This window comes from Euprymna scolopes, chromosome 24 (assembly GCF_053919585.1).
Source record: "Euprymna scolopes isolate OS-2025 chromosome 24, ASM5391958v1, whole genome shotgun sequence".
Taxonomy (NCBI): Eukaryota; Metazoa; Mollusca; class Cephalopoda; order Sepiida; family Sepiolidae; genus Euprymna; species Euprymna scolopes.
Genome location: NC_136505.1, coordinates 83644804 through 83655791, shown reverse-complemented (window position 1 = coordinate 83655791; position 10988 = coordinate 83644804). Strand labels below are relative to the sequence as shown.

Genomic DNA, 10988 nt, shown 5'->3' with positions numbered 1-10988 from the left:
ACAAGCCTCCATTCAGCCTCGAAAGACAAAGGATACTCCCTGTAGGGGCAGCTGTGCATTTAATTGTGAGGCAAGGGTTGCGCAATCTCCAACCACACCTCTCCTGAATCGGCACTGTTTGAGTCCAGTGGCAAGAAGTCCAGGACGACTGGAAACGAATGCTGAGATAAGTGGAGATCATATACAGCCCCTGGACGTCCCAAATGGTCACCCATCTGGTACTGGCCAGGCCTATCATTGCTTAACTTTGGTGATCTGACGGGAACTGGTGAGTCGACGTGATTATGCTGATAATAATGATAAAATAATTAATATAAATTGATTATAAATTTACACTAAAACTAAAATCTTTAGATCATCTGCCACAAGAATATGTTTACATATGAGAAAATATCTGCACATTTAACGTTTTTTTACGGTAATCAAGATAAATAACAACTCTATGGCTCGTTAAATATTTAGGGACTTATAAGGAATCAGAATCTGAAATTTGGTATGGAATCGGTAATCATATCGGAATCGGGGAAAATATTGAGATCGTTCCATCATTAATGTGTATATGGTTTTCTAAAATATATATATATATATATATATATATATATATATAAATAATTTCATAATACAGTAACGAAGTAAGCCGATATTTTCATGAATTTTTAATATTTTTAAAATTTTGCCAAAAATTAAAAGCATTGTTTACTATATGCAATTCGAACCGATTCACTGGTGGATTTTCTTTTGACATTCATAACTATAGCGACAAGGTCAGTCGATATTTTCATGGACTTTTACATGTTTTCAGATTTTTGCCAACAACTAAAAGACTTTCATTGTGCAGTGCCAGGGTCGTTCAATGTTTTTATGAATTTAAAAATACTTTTAAATTTTTGCCTGCAATTAAGGACGTTGTTTATTATGTGCTGTTCCAACTGAATCACTTGAAGATTTATTTGTGGTTTTTATAATGTAACAGCTGGAAATCTCAATATTTGTGTGAATTTTTAAATGGATTTAATTTTTGTTGACACCTAAACACATTGTTTACTACTGGAATCACTTGAGAATTTTGTTTTGCATGATATAACGTCGAAAACATTGAGAAAAAGTTTTGTTATTTTCATCACATATGTGTGCGTGTGTGTGTGTGTGTGTGTGTATAAATATATATAAATATATATATAATTCTTTCTCTCTCATATATATATATATATATATATATATATATATATATATGAGATAAAGAAAATTAAAACTGTAAGTTGAACTTTACAATCAAAATTTATTGTTCGACTGAATACTCCAAAAAACAATTTACAAAGTCCTTATTCCATGGAGTTTCAAAAAACGCTATTCTTGTTATTCTTCTCATCAGAGGACATAAAGAAATCAGCATATTATGTGCGGTTTGTTTTCATATTTTTTTTACATATCTAACATTTTTTCTCTCATAATAAGCTCTACTCTCTATTGCGTATTGAGCTTTCTTATTCGGTTGGGATTAAATTATCTATATATAAATACTGTTATTTATATTAGTTTGAAGTTTACCATTGTGTATATCAGGGTAACCACTACATCCCTTTGTTTTCATTTAACAATATATATATATATATATATATATTGTTACGACATATCCCAGCCCTCTGAGGATGGTAGAGATGGGTGACATAATGAAATATATAAAAAAAAAATAAAGTTTTACAGGTTCCTTGATAATGCATTTGTATGGGAATGGGATAACCGTCTCAAAGACAACAATAAAATGAAATATACTGGACAACGAAGTCACGTGAGAAATAACGAGGACAAGTATCATCAAAAAATTAACTAATTTTTATTTATAGAAAAAAAAATAAATAAAATTCAATTCAAGAAAAGAAAAATATGTCTAGCTAAATGAAATGATTTAATGATTCAAATTCTACCGAGAAAAAAATATCATCGACAGTCAATGTTCACAATAAAAGCAAGAAATCGTCTGCTCAATTAGATACAGGTTCTAGAGTAAGAGAGATGTAAGAGAGATTAACGTTTTGGTTGAAAAACTCACTGAATGTCCTTTGAAATGTGTCCTTTCTTTCGTCTCTTTTTTTTATATATATATTTCTTTTCAGTAAATTGTTTACATTTGATTACGCGCGCAGGTTAGTTTTCATATTTGTGTCCTTTGGATTGTTTACGTTTCATTACGGGCGTGTGTGTTAATTGCTGCAAGTATTTGTTTCTGAAGCTCATCGAAGCCCTTGATTTATAATAAATTTTTCACTGCTCCTTTGACCCTTCCTTCGCTGGGTTCATTCTTTTCTTCAGTCAATATTCTAACTTTGACCGCTGATCAAAACAGATTTTTACCATCGCCATCAACGTCGGCTGGTGTGGCTGATATTTACCTTTGCGACGCCGCATCCGCGCTGCCTTCGCCTTTCGCTGGCTTCGCCACCCCGACCTTCTCTGACTTACATTCTTGTCGCTTTGAAGCACAAAGCTCCACAGACTGTTGACAACTTTTTTCAGGCCCCCCTCTCTCTCTACGATCTCTTTTTCTCTATACAGTTTATCTCTCTATATATACGACCTATCTCTCTCTCTCTCTCTCTATACGGTTTATTTCTTTCTATCTTTTCTCTCTCCTCTCTTTCTTGTCTATGAGCTTCGTTTTCTCTTTCCTTTTCCACCCTTCATTTACAGTATCTCTGTCTCTTCCTTCTCTTCCTGCTCGCAGGCTTCCTCCTCCTTTTTTTTCTGTTTTGTTTACAAAATGTGAACGAGCAGACGAGAATGGATCTTTTGGGCGCAAAAATGATGCAGTAAATAAAATATAGTGAAAATATATCTCCTCTCGGTTAAAAATCAATAAAATAATTTATTATACATTTTCATAAATGTATTACTAATATATATATATATATATATATATATATATATATACACACACACATATGCACGCGCGCACACAAACACACACAGTGGAAAATTACCAGGTTAGTGTCTGGCATGCAATAACTCACTTCATGAGATGGTAGGAGTTCTTCACTCCTGGTCAATAATCTACATAACAGATGGAAAACTCCGCCAATGCAAGCCTGTATGCAGTCATTCATTGATTCTGTGGCATATTTTACACCAGTTAATGTAATCAGTTAATGTGAATTTTTCTATACAAGTCATAAACACTTGAAACAACTCATTCTGTGAGTAGTGCATGAATTTGGTGACTGCTTCCCTCCCCCCCAATTTTTTTTTAATTAGTAGACAAACCAATGTTTCAATCTAAGATATGCTATCAAGTTAATATTCGTAGAGCATGACTAGGAAGTGTACCTGATCAACCCATCACTGGTAAGTCATGGTTTGTGGAAACAGGGTTGGTGTGTGTCAAACATGCAGCACAGGCATTGAAAGCAAAGAATAACAGGGTTAGGGTTTATGACTGTCATGCATTGAGCATGACAAGAATTCATCATATAAATGCACTTAGCTTAACACGCAACTGGTCACTAACGTCTGATATTAATCAAAAAGTGAACCAAAGAATTCATCATCAGGTTCTGCGAGTGTTTCAGACTTTGAAATGAGGAAAACCAAGCAACATCTCACGCCTGTTAATCATTCGATCTGATTCAGAAGGTTGATATCAATCTTGTTGCAAGCAATGAAGTTATTTTGTGCACAATCCAGCCAGGTCTTCCTGGGTTTACCATGTACCCTCAGGTCTGGGGTATCCACGCAATAAAGTCAGTAGATCTTTAGTAGATGTAGAAGGTGACACATTTCACATGGGCAAACTGTCAGAAATGCTGAGTACATTTAGCATACAAAATCTTACCAATCCCAGGATTCTAACAGAGCATGGCTGAAGAGATTCTTTCCTCTAGTTTGCTGCTATGCGTGCATGGCCAATTTACAGTACTTACACACATGACGTTGCATTTTGCAAGTCTTTATTCTAATACTAGTGCAAGAATTTACTTCTGTTTTCAGAAACTGTATAACAAGTTTATATATATATATATATATATATATATATATATATATATATATATATATATACACACACTGGTACATTCACAAACTGCTGTTTTGCAATATCACAGCTCTTTCATTTGGTTTGGAATGGGTCGGTACTTCCAACTGTAAGTCAAATAATGAAAATCTATATATACTTATATATTCACTTATTGTTTATTTGAGTGTCCTATTCTTTCACAAAGAACTATGATTTTTTCTAAGTGGGATATCTTTCACTAGGGAGCTCACTTCACAAGATCTGGGAATTTAGTTTTTGTATATGTGTGTACAATATGCTATTAAATTGAAATTTTGTTTCAGATTTAATTTTCACAGAATTCCTTTTTTAATATGAAATATACATGGAAAGGAATATTTCCAAAGAAAAATCGCGACAGAAAGTTTGTACTAATATCTTTGTTACAAACATTAATAATATTAAGAGTTTATGGAGGGGGTATAATTATGGTGTTGGCACAATTATTCCCTTTGGTAATTTTTAGCATTTCCATTTTTTTTTTTTTTTTGCTTATAGTAAAAAAAAAAACAGCAAATAAAATAGTTGTCTAAAGCCGAGAGCAACTCAAATGTTCCCTTTTTATTAATTACTACACTGAAGTATAGGATCGAGAACCACTATTTGACTAGAATTACTCAACTTACCATTAATCCTCACCTTATAATGCCAAGTGTTAAGTACTTGTCTTCCAGTTCATTGGTCAACACTTTTACAATAATGCCAAACGAGTCGATACCCATAATCAAATAATAAAACTATTTTTCTTATTCACTTTTAGTGTTGCAATCTTACATTTTCTATTTGGAACAAAAAAAGTTAATTATTTTCCCTTAATGCAATTAATTCTAGCACTAACTTGAATAAATACCAGCACGGCTACCCATAATTTCACAAGGTCATAATTTCATTAGATTGGACATCAAGTGGTTTCATGCCTTGTCTGAAGCAATTTCCGTGAAAAAAAAAAAAAAAAAAAAAAACAGTCTTGTCGATTACCAAAAAAATTTTTTTTTAAAATCTACTTTATAATTTGAAATGTCGAAATTCATTTTGGAACAAAATCAGAGTAAGAACATTTTTTTCCAAGTGAAGTTGTCACAGACATTCACCTTCCTCTATTCATGACAAATAAAAAAGGAAATATTGATCAGGATTGATTTTTTCTTTTTAAGAACATGGACCAATATTTGGCCTAATTCAAGAAAAACTTTGGATCAGGAATCATATAGATAAAACTATGGTAATGGTTATCCCCATTTTTATTTTAATGGATGACATCAAAAAATCATGATGACATCACAAAACTCTGCACAGGGAAAGGTAACAAGCAAGCAAGATTCACACACAGAATTTAAGTAATGTCAAAATAGATAAATAAAAGTAAATTAAATTACTTACAGCAGTAACAATTATGCAATAGATTGCCAAAGTTATTTGCAACCATCTGTTCTGATAACTTGGTGGACTCGTAATTTCCATACTAAAAAAATAAAAACAATCAAATAAGATGTGAAATAGAGAGATTAGCAATTTTGAAGAAAATCTTTAAAGAAATTTTGTGCAATTTTACCGAACTTAGATTAGAAAAAATACAAATAAATATATATGAAATAATGCAGTTAAAGCAAAGAAACAATACATGATATCCACACACACACACACACACACACACACACACGCATTTCTAACATTATATAATTTCTATCATGGCAACCATTACATTTTTAATTTTTCAACTTTACTTCTTGATTTCTGCTTATTTACTGACATTTAAAAATAAAGGATCATTAGAATATAGTCAGAATATATTTAGGAATAAATAACGAAATAAAACATGTTTATGCAAGATGACCATTTTTATTCTAATTTGCTTCCTAAATCTCATTTATTTTTTTTTCTTTAAAAAAATCTGTTTTATACTTCATCTGCAAATAAAAAACTGGCAGATTTATCAAATGAACGATTTCGTCAGTAAATAGCAAAAACGCGTCCTCTGTTTAAAACACATCGTGTCTAACATTTTTTCACATTGTCATCTGTTTTCTTCGTTTTTCATTTCATTTTTTTTATTATTTGAGAAATATTAATTACCAAAACAAACCAAAACAAAGTAAGCGAATATGTTTCAAAATCATATGACTTTCTTCTTTTATTTAATGTAATAATTTTTTATATAACACGTTCTGTCTCTAAATCGGACTTTTTACATATTTCTTTTTTGAAATTTCTTTTAGGTATGCTCTTTATTTATTTATAATGGGATGACTTCAATATCTTTCGCCGATTTTGATACAATTACTGATTTTATTCTAAATTCTTGATTCCAATACAATTATCGATTCTGATTCTTTTTAAATTTCTGAATATTTAATTATAAAATCGTTTCGTTTTTAATTTTTTTGTTTGCTGCAAATGCCCATGTAATATGTGCAAACATAAAACAAAAAAATTTGGTAAACATAAAAATAAATATTTATGGCAGCTAGGGCTGATTGATAGATTTTAGTTTTATCATTTTATTTGTTTCAGCAATGGAAAATTAAGTTTAAAAAAAAATTAAAAGAATGGTATTGGAAAATTAACACAAAATTTCCGATTCCAATACCTCAAAAAGTTCCAATTTTCTAAATTCTGATTAATCATTGCAACACTAATTTAGACTTCCCCTCGAAAGGAAGGTACTGTAATACATAACACATAAACCACATTAAACTGCACATTAAAAAAGTGAGGAATTTTGTGAGAGATTTTTCCTACTTTTTGTCAGCTGCTTTTTAATCTGAACAAATGATGCTGAACATAATTATTGCTTGTCAGGAAGAGCCACAACATGTGCCGTTCAACTTCCAATTGTTATGGACAGTAAAACAAGCACTTATGCTTATATTGAGTATCAACAAAACAATGGCAGACCAAACAGAAAGAATGCCAGCAATTAATTATTGCATTGCTTAACACCTGCTCTACATCTTGCATCTGTTCACAGTAATGACACCAGGCATTAACCGTTCTCAAAGACATTATTATTCAAGTACACAATGCAAGAACCATTATCATAAAATGTTGTTTGTCTGTTTTAGTTTAACGGCATATCAACCCTTTTTTGGGTTATTTCATGCCAAATCCAGCAATTTAAAAAAAGGTATTTATGTTTTTAAATATTCATAGGGTTTAGTTGGGTTGTTTTGGAGAGAAACTTTTTTTTTTAATTTTTGAAACTCTCAAAAAGGAAAGTATTTGATGAAGGTGGTTGGAAGATGTTCTTCATATTGTTGGATTTAAGGTATTATTTTCTGATATTAGCAATGGCTCTCCATTGCACAAAAATGTGTTTCATGATGCAAGCTTTTTGACAGAATGGCCATTGTGTTTGTTGCTTTTGTTTTAGTATATAGGAGTGTGTGAGTTTTGTATGACCGATATGAATTCTGGATATAATCACTTGTTCTTTTCTTGATATTCTAATAGTTGGTTTCCATTTTTCCAGTTTAATTCAGTATAATTTGTTATTTATGTTCTTGTTTCATTGTTGTTGCCATTTTGCATAAAATAGTTGATTGATTTCGGGTTTAAAGTCGGTATATGGAATATTTATTGTTTCGGGGTTCAGGTTTAGAACTGATTTGGCTGCTAAGTCAGTTCTTTCATTTCTTTTTATTTCAATGTGACTTGGGATCCAGCATATAATTATTGGTCCACCGACTTAGTCAGATTTGGACCTTAGAATTCACCCTTGTTCATTCGTCCCAAAAATTCTTAATGAATACTCATTAAATTTTTCTGAAATTTTGCATGAAGTTACAATTAGGCAAGGGAGGAAATGTAACATTCACCGATTTTTTATAAAAATTTTGATTTTTCCCCCAGAGGTCAAAAGGGTGAAAATGGCCAAAAATAGAACTTTTCAAGACATCAAATATTTTCCAACCATTAGATTTTGCTGTAAATTATTCAAAAGCAAGACCATATGGATATACATCTGGAAACATAATATTTTATCCTGGAAAAATTTTGATTTTGTTCCCAGGGGGTCAAAAGTGGTAAAAATGGTGATTTTTAACTCACAATGACAAAAAATAGCACATTTTGGAACATAGAATCTTTTCCAACCATTAGACTTTGCTGAAAATTACCCAAAAGCAAGACCACACATGCACACACATATATATATATCTGGAAATGTAATATTTGACGATGGGAAAATTCTGATTGTGTCAAGGGAGTCAGTATCAGGGAGTCAAAAGTGGTAAAAAATGGATTTTTTTAGTCCAAAATTACAAAAAATAACCTTTTTCGGGACATAGGATCTTTTCCGATCATTAGACTTTGCTGAAAATTACCCAAAAGCAAGACCACATGATATACAGGTAGGATTTACTGGCTGATCAGTATATGAAACAACCATAGTCTAGTTTTGATCTAATTAATGTTCTATATAACTTCATTAGAGTTTTTTTTATCCCCCCTTCCGTGTGAGCTATTACATGCAGTAGTTTATTATTGCAACTATTTCTTAGGTTTTTTAGGTTGGCGTGAATGTCAGTTTTTTATCAAATATTAGTCCCAGACATTTGTGTTCTTCTACAGTGGAGATTACTGTTCTTCTGAGTTTCAATGTAGGGGCATTGTGAAGTTTTCTTTTGTGACAGAAATGAATGCATTTGGTTTTCGATTTCGAAAATCTATATTCATTTTCCGTTAATTTGTTTAATTTATTTAAGTATTGTTGAAGTTCGCCCTCAATACTGTGTATATACTTTGATCAGCAATACACCAGGAGGTCATCTACATATAAAGATCCATCAACGACAGGGTTCAAACATTTCACTTGTTTCTGTCCATAATTTGTTGTAAGTTCTTAATAGTAATTTTAGCGATTCTGTAGAGAATTGTCGTAAGAATTCGTAATGGATTTTGTCTGGTTCAAAGCTGTGTTGTGGATCTTTTAATAGAATCTTTTAATTCAGTTAATGTAAGCAGTTTGTTATAACCTTTTATGCTTTTTGCTTTAAAGTTTAGTTTGTACTCTTCAGCATTTTGTTTAATTGTTATAAATTTTATCTTATGGTTTTGATTAGATGAGTTTTGGGAAACGGTTTCAGTTAATAAGTTTGCTATGTTCTTTTTATCGGTTAATCTGGAGTTATTTTAAAGGAGATGTTTAATTGATGTTGATTGATGTTTACCTGCAATTTTTCAAATCATCTCCCATATTCCTCTCGGTTCCATGGAGGAATTTAATTTACTGACATAATTTTTCCAGCATTCTTTTTTAGTTTCCTTTGTTACTCTACGAGCTTTAGCTCTGTTTAATTGATATTTCATCTCAGGCTTGTAGTTGTTGGCGGTTTCTGAAATTTCTTCAGAGCTGCTTCTTGCAATTTGATGAATTCACAACGTTTATCGTCAAACCAGGTCTGTTGTGTCTATTAGATAGTGAGGTTTTAGGAATGCATTTATTTGCAATTTCTAGTAATGTTTCTTTTTTTTTTTTTTTTACAAGGGAGTCACCACTTATCAAGGCGCAAACGTCACTGGAGGATAAGGGTTAATGAATGTAAGGTGTTAATGGTGTAGATTGGCTCAACAAGAACTACATTGGACTTGAAGGCTACTATATTGTAATCAGCCAGGAAGCTGGCCAGTGGAACAGTGTTCCACAAATGCACAGTTCTAGGAAAAAAGTTTGGTTCATGGAATTTGCATTTGGATTTAGGCACAGATAGAGAGTGGTAAAAAATTGTTGATAATGGTTCATTTTATTTTTTTTACAATTTATTCTGAAGTTTAGTATTTTGAATTAGACTAATCTAAATGCCTCGTGGAAATTGTTTAAATTTTGTCTTTGTTTTTAAGAATGTAGATTTGTGGTTGAAATATTTTTTTAATTTATTTTTTAGTGTAACTATTTTTTTGGTCTCTGCAACAATTTTTACTGTGTTTTTATTATTTAACTCTTTGTGATTCAACATATATGCACATTTTTCTTTCTATGGTTATTTAGTTTCCATCGGCAAAGTTTTTCACTGTTGAATTTTAGGCTTTCTATCAATATTGGCAAATGGTCACTGAAACAAATGTCGTCATGTACTTTCCAATTAAAGTTCATATGCAGTGATGGGTTACATAAGCTTAGGTCGATGGCTGAATAATTTCTGCTAGATGGGTTGATGTGTGGAGGTGTACTGTCATTGAGGAAGCATATATCATTTTCCTGGATAAACTATTCCAACGTTTTGTCCTTTTTATTAGTGTCTTTACCTCCTCATAGAATATTATGACTATTAAAGTCTCCTGATAGGATGAGACGTTTAGGTATGTGGTCAATCAGTTTTTTCAATTCGTTTTTATCTATATCATCATTTGGTGGGATATATAGAAGCATATCGTCATTGTTTTATGTAGAGTGACATTCACGACAATTGCTTGTTTGTTGGTTGTTATGTTTATTTTGCTGTGAGATATATCGTTTCTGATTAAAAGTTAGTTAGTTAGTTCCTAAGAAGTCCTACCCCCGGAGTTATGAGTGTAATTAACTGTTTGATAGTTCTTTATGTTGATGTTGTCTTCTTGTCTCAGCTACCGTTTTCATCTTGAATATTATGTTCAGAAGAGATCACCTCTGACCTTCTTCAGGTGCATCTTGTCGAATTCCAGAATATGTATAGAATTTCAAATCAAACTTTAATTCACGAGGTAGCTTTCTTTCATTGTCAACCATGATTGGGTAGCAAAATATGGCGTCAATAGATAACACGAATAATGATGTAACAAGATACCTTATACATTTTTTAGAATATGGGATGGCCCTGCCTTAAGATCTTGGGCACTCTGATGGAGAGGAAGGAAAAATCACACAAGTTACCATCATAGTGAGGGATTCAGTATGTGCAGTAGGATTTGGTGCAGGAAAGGAGGTTTAGTTAGTTAAGTTTACCTGTGTCTCTGATGAGTTCTAAGA

General features: G+C 31.9%; 1 protein-coding gene across 3 annotated transcripts in view; it reads right to left on the bottom strand.

Annotated features, from left to right (window-relative positions):
- The window catches only part of LOC145246813 (alkaline ceramidase 3-like), a 213659-nt gene that overhangs the window by 28413 nt on the left and 174258 nt on the right, over nucleotides 1–10988 (bottom strand). For all 3 annotated transcript variants that reach the window (XM_080108634.1, XM_080108632.1, XM_080108633.1), the window contains one exon: nucleotides 5426–5507. In XM_080108634.1, the coding sequence (XP_079964760.1) occupies nucleotides 5426–5507 (82 nt within the window). The remainder of the gene's footprint in view (nucleotides 1–5425; nucleotides 5508–10988) is intronic.